Source organism: Diabrotica undecimpunctata, chromosome 4 (assembly GCF_040954645.1).
Source record: "Diabrotica undecimpunctata isolate CICGRU chromosome 4, icDiaUnde3, whole genome shotgun sequence".
NCBI lineage: Eukaryota > Metazoa > Arthropoda > Insecta > Coleoptera > Chrysomelidae > Diabrotica > Diabrotica undecimpunctata.
In genome coordinates this window covers 59,246,320-59,265,645 of record NC_092806.1, presented here as the reverse complement: position 1 = coordinate 59,265,645, position 19,326 = coordinate 59,246,320, and the positions used below count along the sequence as shown (strand labels likewise).

Genomic DNA, 19,326 nt, shown 5'->3' with positions numbered 1-19,326 from the left:
TCCAAATGCGATATACTCGTCATCAACTTGATTGATCACTTCATGAGCCTTCTGCAAATACGTATTTTGTTTCTTTAAATCTATTTTTCGTTTTTTACTCGTTGGTGTTTGCTTCGGTTCTTGAAGAACATCCTAAAAAAATTTTTTTTCAGTTTCCAATGTAACAAATACGTGTTGCGCCACGTTGGGCGCTACTGTAACAAAATGTATATAGATCACTTGGGACAAGGTCCCTGATGTGATAAAGATCTGTAGAGTAGTAGTGAAGATAAGTTTCAAACTAAGTTAAAATAGAAGTTGAAACTGAATGCAGTTCGGCTAGCTGGGTATGCTTGAAACTGGCCAGTTGATACTCAAGGTAGGGTTAGGCCTATTTGCATGCCCTGAGAAAACAGTAAAGAATAATAAATATAGATATTAACTAAGAAAATATAAGAATAAATAAAATGAACTAAGAGTAAGTACTGACAACAGGAATGTACGAAAGAAGAATGATTAGGGCGCCAGGGAAGATATTTACTGGACTCTTCGTCTAATAACCACTTCACCTAGTGACTTTATTTATGCTGATAACTATGATTTTCTGTAACTAGATATACACTTATATATAAAAAAGGTGGTTTAATAAATGAGGTTATTACTTACAACCCAATTTAATAATAATAAAGTAGAAACCCTGTAAACAACGTAATGTACAATTTAACTTAAATGCCCTACATGAAAATCCGCTTAACAATATTATATATAATCTAATTTAAATACCCTTATAATATGAAAATCCTATTAACCCTTTTTTTATACAATATATTTTCCATTCCCTCATGTACTAGAAAAGTATAAACTTCTGGTTACACTTCAAATTAAGTGCTTTTTTAACCTTCGATAAAATTTTATTCATTAATTAGAACAAAATTTACTGACAACCAAAATATTTATATATCCAAACAACGATAATTCATAACCCTTCCCTATATTTAACCCAATGTATCAGTTTGACAATTTCTGATTTGATTCAAATCAGATAACCTGTAAATGTACTTAAATTGGTCTGTTCGGAAAGGAACAGATCCAAGATGAACCAATGATGTTACCAGTAGGGCTGTAAAAATACCAAATGGACCTTTGTGTACAAATGACCTTACAAAAATTGTATTACAATACACCCCTACCCTGTTATAACTAATACACATATATTTAAAATATTTAATGACAAAAATAAACAATTGATATTAAGAAAAATTGAATATTATATAGGTAATGATATGCAAATATGAATTATGAAAATTGACTGTAATTATTATTAAGGTTGGTTCGTTCAGCTCACTAAAAAGTTTAAATAAAATTTAGGTAAATTGTTTTTAAAATAGTACGAGAACAATTAAAAAAAAAAACCTGACTACTCTCAAGCCGAGAAGGTTCTTCTTCCGGAAGCCTTAACGCCGCTGGGACTCGTCCGGGTAAAAGCTAGAAGCCTCACTCTCCTAGCACCAAAAACTAAAGAGTAACTCCAAAATCCAGGGAAAAAAACCAAAAACTCAACATAAACCAAACTCCATCCAGTACCCAAATCCAAAAAAATATCTATTGACTGTTATGTTCTTTCTTCTTCCTCTAGCGACCAACGCAACAATATACCAGTATTTAAACTAAAACCTTCTTTTCCAAAACTACCAATAATCATCAAAACAAACACGCCTTCTTTAACTTAAATTGGCCTCCGAATAAACTTAATTTTTCCTAACTCGACAACCACGTGGCGTTGGTCGCTGGAGAATACCTCTGTCCCCTTCAAGGGTTGAATATAAAGTGATTCTTTACACTTTTGACTTCCGTTAGTTCCAAGCTAAGCGGAGATTACAGGTAAGCAGCTTGACCAATTGATAAACATACAATTCCATGTATAGTTACAGGCAGAATTAAGTTATTTTATATCTTTAAGTAACGATAAAGTAATCTTATCGTTACACCAACTTGTCAACAAGAGTGGATTACAATTGCGAGAGATTTTCAACAAAAGTGGAATTTTCCTAATTTTTGCGGGGCATTAGACGGAAAACATATAAAAATTGTTCCGCCACCTGGCTGTGGGAGTTACTTCTTTAATTATAAAGGATTTCACAGCATTGTCATGTTAGCCATAGCTAATGCTAATTATGAATTTATTATGGTACACAAAGGAACAAATGGAAAAGTATCTGATGGTGTTGTTATGGAAAACACTACATTTAACAGAAAATTACAATCAGATGAGCTCATTTTACCGACAGAACAACCGTTACTTGAATGTATGGATAAAACTCCGGTTCCGTATGTCTTTGTGGCAGATGAAGCGTTTCCGCTATCGAAGAACTTAATGAAACCATTTTCTACAAACAATTTGAGTAAAGAAGAACGTATATTTAATTCGAAGTCTTTTTTTTATATTTAATTATCGTATAAGCCGTGCAAGAAGAATCATAGAAAATGCATTTGGAATATTAGCTGCAAGGTTTCGAATATTTCATACACCAATAAATACAAAACCTGTCATCATTGAAGATGTGTTTTGTATAATTTGATACGTAGAAATTCCAGACAAACGTACACTCCAGTTCAAAGTTTAGATATTGAAGATACTGAAAATGGAACTGTAACCCAAGATGACTGGCGAAATCTGACGGATCATTTGCCTCATTGCAACAACAGACACTACAGAAGAGATGCTAAAGAGGTACGGGAATATTTCAAACGCTATTTTTATAACGAAGGAAAAGTATTATGGCAAGATAGAATGATATAAAGTAATACTTGTATCAACAAGTAATTAAATGATTATTATCATTACAACAATACAATATTTTTTTTCTTAACCTGTGTCTGAAATTTGACCTTACCTAACTAATACTATCCTCATCATCATTTGAAGCTTCTGTTTGTTCCTCAGTTCCTCAAAAACGTCTATATTGTCTGTGCCCTCTCTAGCCATTTCTTGATCTTCTGTGAAGAGTAATAATTTGAAATACCACAAACTTGGATCGTTAACTTCGTCAGTTCCAGTACCATACACTTTTGATTCTTTTACCTTTTTCAATTCTCGCCTGAACGCTGTTCGTAAAGAATTAATTTTTTTCACCACCATATCTTTGTCGGCGACTGGCTCTATTTCTTTTAATTTTTCAATCATTCTATCATAAGTACTATTTCTTATATGTTTATTGCTGTACTCTTTACTTTTAATTTTCCAGAGACACGGCAACTCTCTGTATAACTTAATGAATTCGGTTATAAATTGTTTAGAATAATTTCTTATATCACTCATTTTGTTTGCTGCTAAATGAACCACCAAAAATAACAAATCGTAAATTTCGTCGTACCACTACATGCGCGGACTTGTTTGTGCAAACTGTCGTTCCAACAAAAAATCAAAGCCTGCAGATTTAAGTTCTGGTGTTTGAACGTTTAGTATGCACAAACAAACTGTTGAGCTACACGGATATTTAGGTATGCGCATACCCGTTTGCACATACAAAATTCTCGAAATGATGTTACATGTAGCCGTAACACAAACAAATAGATATTGACATGTTGGTACAAACATTATATTTAAACAAAATGCATTATCTAGGGTTAAATTAAGTTTGTACCGATATGTTTGATTAAACATATTTTATCTTACTAGTATGAACGTGTAGTTTTAAAAGTTGATGTAGTGTTATTTGTATGTAAAAACTAGTTAAACAAATTTGTTGCTACGTTTAGGGCCCGCTTTAGACTAAATACCTACTCTGCCGGGAGAGTATCATGAGTTTTTCCTAGTTTTACTTATGACTTATAACGAAATTACTAACAAATGAGGTTTACTTTCATAATTATATAATGGATGCATTAATCAATCAAATTAATTTTCAAATCAAATTACATGTTATCCTTACTTGTTCGATAGGCCAAGTTTTAATTAAATATTGTGTTTATATAGGATGAAGCAGCAATTGATTGATTGTAATAAAAATTACATTTTACTTTGCTTTTCACGTGTCAATTTCCAATCCAGAAATAGTTTTTAAAAAATTATTAATAATATAAATTATTTTTAACTATAGTATTTATTAATTGACGCTTTGTAGCATCCAATTTGACAGTTGACTTGCTTTGCCTCGATCTTGTAGGCAAATTAGCCATGTTTTTCAAGGTTATGTATTACCCTGGATTAATATCATATATATTTATCCCTTTTCGGTTATACTAATTTGTCTGATATTTGAAATAAAAAATTTACTGAAGACGCAACCGCATATGGAGTGTCATCTGAAAAGCACGAAGTATTAAAACCTCATGTTATTTTTAAAACTTTGCTATAGAGACAACAAATAATATAAAACTTTCATTGATTCGGAAGGACAGACATGTAAGAATAAAATATAAATAATCTAAATACCAACCAGGTTATACCAATCAGAAATTACCTGAAATATATCGTCAAAGACCCTCAGGTCCAAAACGACACATGCCGATATGGATATCAAGCCCAAAAAACCATCCAACATCTTACCGGGGGCTGCCAGTCATTTGCTGCAACTGAATATAAAGAACGGCATGACTCAGTAGGGAAGATCCTTCATCAAGAGATAGCTTTTGAACTGGGACTTCTACAAACAGACCATCTCCCAACTACAAGCTATACTGAGATCGCACTGTGCTCACAGACCAAACTGTAGCCCATAAGACACCAGATCTCGTTTTAGTTAATAAACTAGCAAGACAAACAACACTAATCGATGTGGCGATACCTAAAAACAATAATTTGCGTGTTAAGTACAACGAAAAGATCGCCAAGTACAGAGATCTGGAAATACAAATAAGGAGACAATGGTGAATGGAAAGTACCCAGACGATACCTATTATCTTTTCTACCACTGGAGTCATTCCAAAGAACCTTCTAAAAAACATAAGAAAGCTGGGTCTGAATGAACATATATATATATATATAAGATCATGCAGAAAGCTGTGCTACTCTCGACGTCCAGATGCGTGCGAAAATTTTTTGGGAAATACACCAACGTACCAAGTCACTTAGGACTCGATAACACGAAAAGAGCCCCACCAGAGCTCAATCCTGTTGATACCGTAGGTAGGTATCTGGGATGAGTGAATTTTCTGGATCCAAATAGAAATATTAACAATAACATGTAAAAAAAATGTGATAAATTTGTAACTACTATCAGAACGCAATATTTGCAATAAATACAACGTACCTTTTTTCTCTGAGCCAATCTTTTCGTCAGTTTGACACTAACCAGTAAAATATGATACCAAATGCAGATTTATTTTGCCTTTAAATTGTAAAAATGTCCTTTCTATTTTAACTAAAATATGTTTTCAGGTAACATGTGAAAGCGTTATTAAGGCTTACATAGCGCGCATACAGCAAGTGAATCCAATCATCAATGCAGTTATAGAAGATAGATACCAGGCAGCAATCGATGAGGCCAAACGGATAGATCAGTATCTCTCGAGCAGTTCTAGGAATCTGGATGAAATAAAAGAAAAACAACCACTACTTGGTAAGTACATTTTAAAGAATAATAAAATAATTTCATTTAAAAAATGGTCATACAAAGCTTTTCTCGTGTGTAATAGATGTATCTATTTAAGGTTCGTATTTCGTTGTTGAATTCCGAATAACTGGTGGCAAATTTCGGGTGATTTCTAATTTTTTTTTCTTCATGGCCATCCTTTCCCTTTATTCGAGTATTTGCTCGTCACGTTTTCTTATCTAGTTTTTATTTTTATCAAAAAAAAATTTGTAGCCATATCTACGTTATTTTATAGTGGTTGGCTGTTCCTCTTACTAAGCCACAACAAAGATGTGATAACATTGTAACGTTATTTAGTGGGTTATAAATTATATGCCACTCGGCAATCAATATATTAAAGCTTGCATAAGGGTTTTATTATTTGTTCTAATTATTTTTGGTGTTTACCCTTATGACTTGGGCTACCATTTGTTATGATACCAAAGTCTTTCCGTTTACCTTTTTTAACTAGTTATATAACTAACGAATTAGAACATCAGCTTAGTCATTTGTACTTAAAATTTGTAGAAACATTTGAGACTTCTTGTCACTGCATGTGCGTTAGTAGTAGGGGAGAAGTCATACTGCTATAAGATCTACTGTGTCCCTTTTTTCTTGCATTCTCTGATAGTTTGTCAGTAAATAAAGCCGCTCGTGTAGCTCAATTCCTTTCAGGAAGTTTAGTATATCTAATGCCTAGACAAATCTTCTTCCTCTTGTTTATATCCCACCAGAAAACGTGCTCTGGAGTTCCTTAGGGTACAACAGTTTCAGAGTATATGTATAGGGGTTTTATCATCTACCTCTTATATTCTGCAGTCTGCAGCATCTACTACCTTCATTGTTTTTATATAAGTTTCCCATTCGACAAGGTATTCCTGTTGATATCGTTGAGCACGGGTTTACATAACAGATAAAAGCTCTCTGAGCCGGGATATTTTAAACTGGTTTTTTTTAACTGTACGTTTACATATTTTTCATTGCAAAAATTATTCATTCAGATATTACACCGCTTTTCTAATTTTTTGGTGTTTTCATTTGAGACATAACTTGCGTGCCTCATCGGCCCGCGGAACGAATCTAATTACCAGGCCGGTGAAACTTCAATGGGATGTCACGTTCTGCAAGTCTCGACATGTATACATTTGCGTGAATTACAGGCAGTTTTGTATGATTTGTAATCAGTTTATTAGATATTCGTTCTAAGTGCATGTTTAGAAGTTACAATGGGTGATTATGAAAAAAAGCAGCTCTAATTACAAAAATTCTGGGACGAAATTATGTCCGACGAAGGTGATGAGGAAGAATGCAATGATATTATAGATTTATCGTATGAATATGAACCCAATGGTGAAGTATCATCTTCAACGAGTGACGATGAAGTTCCTCGAAAATTGCGAAAAAAGAATCTGTTTCAACTGAAGCATCAAATTCAAGGTATAGCAGCGAAACAAATAATATGTTTGGGACAGTAAGTGAATAATATTTTATAAGCTCTTTATCCCGTTACTGACAGAAAATTTCGTTTTGGAGTGATGAAGTAATTGAAGACGTAATTTTCCAATATTCTTCTGAAATCGACGAGGAAGACGAAATACAAAATCATAACATAATTTAGAAATCTGTTGACGGCAGTTCGCTGAAAACGTTTCATTTTTCTGAAATGAACTCTGGGATCAAAACAAAATGTTATGGTATGTATGAACAACAGCACACTGATTTCTTTATGTTATTCATCACCGATGATATTATCGAGTACATGGTGAACCAAACAAACCTTTATGCTGAACAAACTTTGAGAAACAAATATAAACCGAAAGGTTATATAAAAACTTGGGTGCCAACAAATGCTGAAGAAATGAAAAAATTTTTCGGAGTAATTTTGTGGATGGGACTAATGAAACTCCCTCGCATAAAGTCATATTAACATTTTATATTCTAATAAAGTAAAAAAAGTGATATCTAGAGATCAATGTGAACAACTTCTCGGAATGTGGCATTTCAATAATAATGAAGACAATAATTTTGTAGAAGATAGTCTCAGAAAAATATCTCCACTAATAAATAAGTTGAAAGATAAGTTTCAATCATTTGTTACCTCAGAATCTGATATATGTATCGACGAAACCTTATTCCATTCAGAGGTCGTCTAAAATTTACAGTATATAAAAAATTAGAATAGCAAGTTTGGTATAAAGCTGTACAAATTATGTACTATAATTGTATATTGTGGAAAAGACGCTATTTCTGGTAGCAACGCTTCAGCAAACGTTATTTTAAATTTGAAGGGGAATCTTTTGATTAAGGAAGAACCCTCTATACTGATAATTACTATACGAGCGTTTCTCTGGCAATTTCTCTATTAGAAAGACAAACCCATTTAGTGGGGACAGAAAATTCAATTCAAAAGTCGTTGTTACAAAAAAAATAAAAAAACATGAAGTATTTGATCAAGAGAGCAATAATGGAATAGTTCTATTGAAATGGAAGGATACCAGAGATGTACTGGTTTTAACAACTTAACATACAGATGAAGTTGTTGATGTTATCCAACGAAGGCGAGATATTGAAAAATCAAAAGCAATTTTTGACTACAACAAATCAAAGGCTTATATTTATCTTTCAGATCAATTAAAAGCATACTCTGATTGTCTCAGAACAGACACCAAATGGTATAGAAAGTTAGACATAGAACTAATTTTTGGAACATGTTTGGTAAACTCTTATATATTATATAAAGAAATTACAAACGAGAAAATGGAGATAACCGAATTTCGAGAGAATCTTACTTTAGCTCTCCTAGGTTTAAAAAAAGGCAATGATCATCCAACAGAACACCAATACGAAAATCAACATAAGCTAGAAGAAGCTACTAGAGGTCGTTGTGTAGAGTGTTACTATAAAATCAACAATACTTTAGACAGGCATGTAGCACAAAATCAAACAACTAGAACTAAGTGGCAATGTACGTCATGTCAAAAAAAAAATTGCATGCCATGTTTTTTTGATACCCATTAAGTAAATAAATAAATATGGAAACTGTATTTTTTATTATATTATTCAAAACGTATACTATCATTTATATTTTTTTCATTTTGTACAATAAAATTTATCTACAAATTTACAATTATTTTTTTGGCCCTCTACCTCATAGTTGAATCTACCAAACGCAACAAAATTTTCATGGGCGGGCTTCATAAGTAAGTCTCCCCAGACGGTTACTCTATGAATCTGTGGCGCACCCAGGGGGGGGGGGTTTGGGGGTTAAACCCCCCCCCCCCCAGGGCATATAAAGTAAACAATATATTATAAAGAATAGTAGGAAAATGTAACTTGTCTTTCACACACAATACAAAAAATCCAAAACGCTGATTCAATAATTAAATTACCACTTTAAATATGTAGAACACAATAATTATTGTATAAATAGACAATAATTAATAATATTTTTCATTATATTTAGATATAGATACCTAATATTAGGCTTATGAAAAAGTAGACAGAACGAGTCTGTTGCGAGTAGCATGCGCCTACAGGACTGTATCTGCGGCGGCCTTGTGGACTATCACGGGTTGTGTTCCTCTGCATGTGTTAGCAGTAGAAAAGAGACATCTCTATGGGAGAAGGAAGCATTTGACAACAACTATAAAAAAAGAAGAAAGGGAAAAATCAATGGAAAGATGGCAAGAAGAGTGGAACAACAAGGAAGATGTTGCTCAATGGACAATGATGCTGATCTCGAGCCTAAGGGACTGGGTAGATTGTCTGTTTTAGGGCGTATCTTCATAGGTTCAGAAAGACAGATACAGATAAATGCCTATACTGCGAATATTCCGACATTGTTACTCACACAATGCTGGAGTGTAATATATCTACAGTGGAGAGAAACAGAATGTATAAAGAAATAGGTATGAACCCTGTGACTGTAAGAGGGATGATCGTGAAGATGACGGGAAATACGGAGGAATGGAATAGTGTTCACAATTACATCCGAGTAGTCATTAAAAAGAAAGAACAAGAAGAGAAACACCAACCGGGCTAACGACAGAGATAAGATCTAATTACTATTTTAATGGGAATAAGTCGCAATTGAAGGTTAAAATAAGTTTATTGACGTTTGATTTTTTGATCTTTGATCTTGCACTGATGACTTGTTTATACTCCAACAATTAATAGAAAAAAGAATAGCGGATGGTACCGAAGTACATCTAGTCTTCATCGACCTAGAAAAGGCGTATAATACAGTTTCAAGACTTAAATTGTGGCAAGCTTAACAACAACTCGACATTAGTCCATACCTTTTAGGAATAATCACAGACGTATACAGGGATAACACTACTTACCTAAAAATCGGATATAGACTATCAGAGCCAATAAAAGTAACAAAAGGACTAAAACAAGGATGCAGTATGTCACCCTTACTGTTTAATTTATATATTGAGGCAGCCCTCCAAAATTAGAAAAACCACTGCCAGGGAATGGGAATCCCTATAGGAAATGACGTACTGTTCTCCCTGAACTTTGCGGATGACCAAGTCATCCTAACTCAAGATTCTTATGATCTAGAATTTATGATAAAGCGTCTATAAGAATATTTAAAAAGGGGGTTACAAGTCAGCATGAAGAAAACAGAATATTTACTTAATTATCAATTCAGATGCAAGGTCTGGAGTGTTGATAGACGAGGACGTGGAAATCAAACAAGTGGAAAAATTTAAATATTTAGGTCCACTCATTGCTAATAACGGCTTGGGAGAAACCGAAATTAAACACGAATTAATCAGGGACGTAAAATTATAGGATGTCTGAACTCATTATGGTGGGATCACCACATTTCCAAAAGGAACAAAAAAAGAATATGGCAAACCATGGTTGAATCAGTTCTTTGTTATGGCTCTAAAGTATCGACAATTAATGCAGACCTGAAGAGAAGATTGTTGGCAGTTGAAATGGATTATTTGAGAAGAAGTGCTAGAACATCAAGGCAGGAAAGGAAGACCAACGAATCTATAAGAAATAACCTGAATGCTACAGAAACGGTCATTGACAGAATAGAAAGAAGAGATTTAAAATGGTTTGGACATCTATTGAGAATGCCTGACAAACGTTGGCCCCAAAAACTTCACAAATGGAAGCCCCCTGGAAGAAAAAAAAAGAGGTAGACCTCGACGCTCATGAAATGAACGAATTAGAAGAGCGATGGAATTGAGAGGTTTGGAGGAGGAGCATGCCTTGGACCGGGAGGAGAACGGAAATACGGCGATAGCCGTCTTCAAAATGTATTGTATTTACAAGTTGGATTAATGTTAAACGTCAATAACCTTATTTTAACCTTCAATTGTGGCTTATTCCCATTAAAATAGTAATTACTTTAAAATGCCACAAGAAAATAGCTTCAGAACAATAGATAAGATCTAGATAAGAGAAGGGAGTGTTCCAAAAATGTCGTCAGCCTTACAGTGGCCACCCCACTTTCGGAGTACGGTACGTGCGACAGTCAACTGCGCACAAGTAAGAGAGGGTGGTTTTAGTTTGTACGCAGGATAATAGATACCTGAATCTTTGGCACTGCTATCTTTAGTACTTTAAATTAAACTAAAACCCTAATTTTAGGGACTCAAAATGGAGGTAGCATAAAAAAATTTCAAACCCCCCCCCCCTAAGACAAATTCTGGGTTCGCCACTTCTATGAATCCCTATGAAAAAGCATTACTGTGTGACTCTGGAACGAAACACACCGACTAAATATGCCTGTATGCCCGTGACCACTCTTTTAAGTCTCTACTTCTAATAGGCTTTCAATAAAGCGAGTTTCCACTTAAAAGTAACTGGACATTTTGCCCAGACTTTCTGATTGTTTAGTTCTAGGTCCATACATTATTATTGCAGTTTGTTTTTGCTATTTAAGAGCCGTCTAAGAACAACTTAACCGCATTCTTGTTTGCTTAGAAATGAGATCTTTTTTCCATTTGTGGTTTTTGTAACTCAACTTCGTAGTAAATTTATCCACGAACGTATTCTTCCTTTCCAAATAGTCTTGAAACATGCCCCAATACTAACTTTCATCAAAGTTGGGTCGAGCTTAGGTAGCTCAGAGGTAACAGCCTTTTGTGCTGAAGTATGTGGGTTCTATCCCCGCTACAAAAACCAAAAAGTATTAATTAGGTCGTCACTTCGAAGACTCTGATAAACCACAAAGTTATAATCTGTCGGTTATAATTCGGTCTTCTACGCTTAGTCGTTCAGATTCAGCTTTAAACTCTGACTTCCGTATATCTTTGAACATTGAATGATACACAACACACATAATTAAATGTAGAGGAATTACCTACACTCAAATTTGGGTATGGCACATTAAGAAGACACATGTATAAAGGTGTAATATCTAGAGTAACTTCCACGGGTAGTGGACGTATTCATAGGTTACATTCGAAATTTTTTCCTGCAAAAGAAATCACGGTTAATAATATACACTATAGTGTATTTTTATGTATGAGAGAGTAATAAAACAATAAATTATGTATGCAAATCCCTAAACTGTTGATACGGGTGACTCAATGAAAAACAGATATTTGTCAACAAGTTTACAGAAGTATATAGGAAAACAATTTTAAATTGAGTATGACCACCAGGTATAAAGGTTGGAGCAGAATAGAATACAATAGTTGTGAGGATTACTAATCCCTAAATAAGGTTGCCAGTGTCGGAGTGATGGAGGTTAACAGGTACTAATGAATTTGCAAGAAATGTAAGATGTTTATTTTATTAGTTATATATAACCAATAGAAGTTTAATAAGTACCTACCTATTTGCAAAATAAAGTTTAATTCTTTAGATAAAATAAAACGTTTTATTTTATCTATTTGCAAAATAAAGTTTAATTCTTTGCCTATTTGCAAAATAAAGTTTAATTCTTTAGATAAAATAAAACGTTTTATTTTATCTGAAATGAGTGCATTCCACGAAGTAAGGGTTTCAACAATCAAACATTTAATTTTTTAATTCCAGGAATCTACGACAGTAATTGACTAGATAATTACCTTCTAAACTTATTCCACAGAAAATGTGATAGTGGGTTTTTCCATTTTGTATATAGGAAGGTCCAAGTGGCGTATTCAAAATTCTTAACAGTTCACTAAAAGTAGGTACTTCAGTTGCAAGGTGCAGTTTATTGTGTATACTAGTGTTATGGAAAATTTGGAAGTGCCGTGTAAACGCCGAAAAATTGGTCCTCTAACAGTTAATGAAAAAACATTAATATTTAATTGTTTTAAATCATTTACAGACAAACGTTTATGTGAAAGTGTTGATGAGACCGTTGAGTTAGTTAGCAGTACACTTGGTGTTGGGAAATCTACGATTTACAGAGTTATTAAAGAAGAGAAATGTGGTAGTTTTCAAATGCCACGTAATGCTCCAGGGAAACCAAAATTTCAAATAGAATATCATTTTAAAGAAGGACTTCGACGTAAAGTGCATGAATTCTTCTTTAGACAAGAATTTCCAACATTGGATAAAGTTCTTGTCTCAGTTCGAGATGATAAGGATTACCCAGAAATGAGTCGAAGTACGTTATGGAAATTTTTAAAAGAAATAGGCTTCCGCTGGAAAAAGAATCCCAGAAAGTCTATTTTATTAGAAAGAAGCGATATTGTCATATGGAGAAGAGATTTTCTCAGAACCGTAAAGGAAATGAGAAACCAAAAAAGAAAAATATTTTATCTTGATGAAACATGGATCAACGAGGGTCATACACCAAATAATTTTGGCAGGATGAAACTGTTACAAGTCAAAGGCACGCTTTTGTAAATAACTTATCTACTGGTTTAAACCCACCATCAGGAAAGGGACGCAGGCTGATAATAGTACACATTGGCAGTTCAGACGGTTTTGTTGAAGGTGGTTTATTAACTTTTGAATCAACTCGTACCGGTGACTACCATGAAGACATGAACGCTGATGTCTTTCAAGAATGGTTCGAACAAATGATAGATCTTCTTCCTAAGAACTGTGTAATAGTAATGGATAATGCAAGTTATCACTCCAGACTTATAGAAGGACTGTCCACAACCAAGTGGTTAAAAAAAGACTTGCAGAATTGGCTGAGTTCAAAAAATATTACGTACCATCCCGGATCTATAAGAAAGGAACTTTATTCGTTGTGTGCCCTTCATAAAGAAAAATTTAAAAAATACGAAATTGATGAAATTGCCAAAAATCGTGGAATGACAGTACTTAGATCCCCACCATATCATTGTGAATTAAACCCGATTAAACTGGTATGGGCACAGATAAAGAGTGAAGTTTCAAGAAAAAATACCACTTTTAAAATTCATGATGTTAAACAGTTGTTTTTGGAGGCCGTAAATAATGTAAAACCTGAAAACTGGGAAAAGGCAGTAAATCACACTATTAAAGAAGAGGAAAAAATGTGGAAGCTGGACAATATTACTGATAAAATGATCGAGCCAGTTATTATAAATCTTGGTTCTGAAAGTTCATCTTCTGAATCTGATTTGGATTTGTAACAAGTAGCTGTAAGTTTTATATTAATATTTTTATTCATCTATTTAAAATACCTTAGACAATTTTAAAAACTCTTTTTCTCTTTTGTAATTTTTAAAAATTAAAAAAAATGTGAATTTTTTAAAACCCTTTTTAATGTAGGCCAGTCAGTTCTAATATAGTGTGTGATAAAAGAGGTCACTTTTGTTTACATACACATAACACTTTATAACACTGAAATAATTCATTTATTTTTTACAATTATTCAAAGTAATTTTTCAATTAATCTTGAGCACGCCCATGGAGTGGTCGGAGCTACCAGTTAAAATTATGCTAATTACTCTCTCGTTCATAAAAATAAACTATAAAAGCATACCATTAAGTTTGATCTCATTCTTGTATACCAGAAGCCCAAAAAATGCTGACATGCTCTTAATATTATACTGATCTTGGGTATGAAAGGCAGGATATTATTAAATGTTTATAAAACAATTTTTCAAATATGGTTATTAGATGTTCCAACTGTTTTAATTAAATTTTGATTCAATATTACAACACTGTTTGCCTTAGGTGTTCCTATATCGATAAAAGGTAGTATCGAAGTAGCCAAAATGAAGAGTACAGCTGGAATGGTAACCAGAGCCAACGTCATAGCAGATCATGATGCAGTTACCGTAAAATATGCCAGAGAAGCGGGAGCTATACTATTGGTAACGACCAACATTCCGGAGTTATGCTTAAATTGGGAATCAACCAATAAACTTGTAGGAACGACAAAGAATCCCTACGATACGTCTAGGACTTGTGGAGGATCATCTGGAGGTGAGGTAGGAGAAACTTTTAACTCATTAATAAATACCTAATTGTAATCACAATTGAAAAACAATAATAATCAGTAAATAAAAAGATTTTCAAAATATTGCAATATTTAAAAATTAATGGGAAAATCACAGTAGTTGGCTGTATACTGTAAACGTTTAACGTTTTCGATCTAATCAGATCATCTTCAGTGCCTTATGTACTTGAAGCTAACAATGAAATTTGTGGCTATGACATTCATATATGGGTTTACATCTTTCCAAAATTAAATTATATGTTGACTCTAGGTCGATGACAATGGAAACGTTTCCATTGTTTTCCATTGTCATCGACCTAGAGTCAACATATAATTTAATTTTGGAAAGATGTAAACCCATATATGGATGTCATAGCCACAAATTTCATTGTTAGCTTCAAGTACATAAGGCACGGAAGATGATCTGATTAGATCGAAAACGTTATGCTGCTACTGTATAAATTTTGACGACACTTGTAAAAGTTTTAACTATATGTTTTTATATACCTAAATACAATGGTGAAGTGTTTTAACTTCTGTATGTTTTTTTATTGCAATATTTATTTAAATAGTATACATGTTATATATTCATTGCTTTTCGGGTTTATAGACCTTAGATAGTAATTATGTGTTCCATGTGCTTTGTTTGAGACGGCGGTAGGCATTTGATAATATTTGCCACTATCGCCGATGAAAAGTTAGGGAGAAATAATTACAGATTACGGCCTATAAGCTCGGAAATCAGTGTATTATTTTATTCAGTTAAAATAATTTTATCAGTGACTAACGATTGTCCATGATAAAGAAAATATTGAATTCAAAACACATAATTAAATAGAAGTACAATATCCGATCAGGTGATGCTGGCCAACCTATTTTAGAGAAGGATTAATAAATATGAAGAGAGCATAGATGGAGAATACCAGGCAGACTTTCGAAGTGTACGATCTTCTATAGACCAGATCATCACTCTAAAGCAGTTCCTACATAGCAGTTATGAACACAACCTGACCATATATATTTCTATTTCTTGACCACAAAAAGGCCTATGATAAAATGGATAGAAATGAAATTTATAAAATGAAATAGTCTGCTTCTTATTCTCCTCCATCCTGCTTATGTGGTTATTCCATTCTTTTTTCTATTTTGTGTCCATTCATTTATACATTGTACGTTACATTTTCCTCTAATGTCTTCACTTCTCTTTCGATCTCTCTGCATATTTCCTGTAATTCTTCTCAGTACTCTCATCTCTGACGTTTACAGTATCCTTTGCGTTGTGGCTGTGTCGGGTCTTGTTCCTGAGGCATATGTCATTATTGGTCTTACACTGGCTTTATAAATTCTTGACTTCATCTCAGTGTCAATGTTTCTGTTTCGCCATATAGTATTGTTAAGGCATCCGCAGGTTAAGGAACTCCACCTGCAGTTTTGTTGGGTGGATCGAGCAGCTCGACAGAACTGTTGTCGGTCCCAAGCCCGGATAAAGGAGGAGGGGGTCTACAGCCAGGTTAGCACCCTACTGATAAACTTTAAAACCATAAAGCTCATAGAAACAGGATTATGCCTCGGAACAGGAATGATTTCATTACGACGACTAACGCGAGAAAAAGGACAACGAAATGAAATAGTAGGCAGGACAAATATGGTTGATCTAAATGGTCAGAAATCGACTACACTCTTTAGGTTTAGAAAATACCTTAAGGGAGGATAATATTCACAAGAAAGATACACTGCATACTAAAGAAAACATTATTTTGACGTTTCGGCAAGGTCACACTGGCACATTTTGGACTTGTTGGCGACTTTTTTCATGAAATGTAAACTGTGACTACTTGTTAACTGTGAAAATTCTAATCCAAAAAGCAAATGATTATATCATCCCGATATATTCAGTTTTTGTAGATTTTGAGAAAGCTTTTGACAGTATGGAACGCGGTGGTAGCAGTAGGTAGACTACAGATATTCTAAAACCAAAACCACATGGATGCACACAAAAAAATTTCTTGATAAGAATTACCATCCTAGTCATAAATTATTTTCAGTAATAAAACCTCAGGTATGAATTTTTTTAAACCCTCAGTTGTTAGTTGTACTCATATTTTTTTATACTCTCTATATATTTGAATATATTACTGTTAAGTTGTTAAATATCATAAAAATCGGTTACACTACAATAGCAACATCATCATAATTATCTTTGCTTTTTTTTCTATTCGGGTTCGGCTTCCCTAGTTACAGTTTTTATCTTGGGTCATATCAATATTAATACTCTTTACCGACATACCCTGCCTAAGCTTTTCCACCCCAGGTCTTTTTTGGTCTTCCTCTCTTACTACTTCCAGGAACCCGCAGATCAGCAATTCTTCGTATTGGGTGATTAACATCTCTACATTGGCCATCCAACCATCTTAACCTATGCTCTCATCTTGTCAACAATTGGTGCCACCCCTGATTTCCCCTAATATACTCATTCCTAACTTTATACTTTTGTGTCACTATACTCATCCATCAAAGTATTTTCATTTCCGCTACATGCATTCGTTATTCCTCTTTCTTTTTAACTGTCCTACATTCAGTTCCATACATCATAGCTGGTCTTATAACTGTTTTATAGAATTCTCCCTTCAGCTTCATTGGAATTTTTCTGTTACACAACACACCACTCGATTCCTTCCACTTCATTCATCCAACTCTAATTCTACTGCATGCATCTTGTCTCCACCATTTCAGTTTTTGTTCTAAGTCGCTTTCACTATTTTCTAATAACACTACATCTTATGGTGCATAGCTACGCATAGGATATCTTCAGGATTCTACGATAAATTCTTCATATTTCTCCACACTTCCCCAGGAATATCATCTCGTCCAACTGCTTTGTTTTTGACTTTGCTTGCAGCTTTATTTTTTGAATTGCTTGAGTCACTTCTTCCTTTGTTATTTTGGTCACCATTACTGTTACTGTCTCTGTGAACTCAACTGGTTTGCTTTATTTAATATGAAGAATTCATTTAATAACCTGTCAAATTATTTTTTTCATCTCTTTTTGACATCCTTTTCGTAAGTTAGTATTTAACTAATTTCATCTCGGATACATCTAATCTGATTAAAATCTCTTGCTTTCTTTGATCTATGTTTGGCTATTTTATAAATTTTGGCTCCTCCTTTTTTGGTATCAACTTGATCATAAAGATACGCTTCACAATATACAATATACAATAGACAATAGCAAAAAATAAATAAAATATAAATTCCTAAGATCTAGATAAATTACTTCTACAATGAAACTTACTTTAGATATATCTTTTTTAAATGTGTCATTATTCTTTTTAGGCTAGCCTTTTGGCAACTGCCGGATCTGTTATAGGCATTGGATCGGACATAGCTGGATCGTTGAGACTTCCCGCACACTTTTGTGGCGTTTGGGGCCATAAGCCGACTCCGGGGACGGTCTCTAGTGTTGGTCATTATCCCAGCTGTAAGCATGAGGACGTGTGGAAAGCTGCCTTTACCTTAGGACCTATGTCGAGATACGCAGGAGATCTGAAGCTATTGCTACAAGTTATTTCAGAACCAAATTTTAGAAACAAACTAAGATTGCATGAACCAGTAAGTAGAATACATATTTAATGAATATGTTCATTGTATTTTATTAATAAACCTACATATACGTATCGTATATAAAATTATTACATAAAAAAAATTGACAGCAAGGTAATAATCTTTAAGGCATATATTGTTATCAGTAGGAGCATATTTTTTAAGACTTTTTTTTATTCGTATTGCCGACCATAGGACTCTTTCAGTTCCTCGTTGGTCATAGTTTGAGTTTAGATCTTTTCGCTTCATAAGTTCTTCAGTTCCCTATTTTTTTATACCGACTATCATTGTTGAGACGTTCGTTGTGTCCAGCCCATTTCCACTTTAATTTACCTTTCTGTTCAGTTAAGTCTTGTACTTTTATCGTAATCCAAAGTCGCTCATTAGTTTGGTGATCTTTAAATGACATACTCAGAATCTGTCTTTCCATATGTCTTTAGGTTTTCTTGTTAAATTCTCCATGTTTACTTTAGGAAATGTCGAGCTCCATATGTGAGAAGAGGAACGAGCATCGAGCATATACCCATCTATATTATATCTCCTCTTTCAAGTGCCGACTTCATCGATGAAGGTGACAATATTCGGAGAACTGTGGGTGATTTTGTGTCATTCTCAGGAGTTTTCTTCGGCTACAAACACTGCTTACGTCACAAAACTTTGTCATTTGTGACGTGATCCACCCAGGATATTCTAAGCATACGTCGGTTCATTGTTTCGACTTTCACGATCCAAGCCACTACTTCATACAAGACAGAGTACATGTAGCATTTGACAAATCTGATCCTGCTGGTTATTTTGTGGCTGCGGTCGCTTAGCATGGTCTTTATTTATAGC

General features: G+C 33.9%; 1 protein-coding gene across 4 annotated transcripts in view; it reads left to right on the top strand.

The window, feature by feature from the left end:
• The window catches only part of LOC140439570 (fatty-acid amide hydrolase 2-B), a 161,060-nt gene that overhangs the window by 126,529 nt on the left and 15,205 nt on the right, over positions 1 to 19,326 (top strand). For all 4 annotated transcript variants that reach the window (XM_072529559.1, XM_072529558.1, XM_072529560.1 and 1 more), the window contains 3 exons: positions 5,360 to 5,540; positions 14,628 to 14,884; positions 18,226 to 18,501. In XM_072529559.1, the coding sequence (XP_072385660.1) occupies positions 5,360 to 5,540; positions 14,628 to 14,884; positions 18,226 to 18,501 (714 nt within the window). The remainder of the gene's footprint in view (positions 1 to 5,359; positions 5,541 to 14,627; positions 14,885 to 18,225; positions 18,502 to 19,326) is intronic.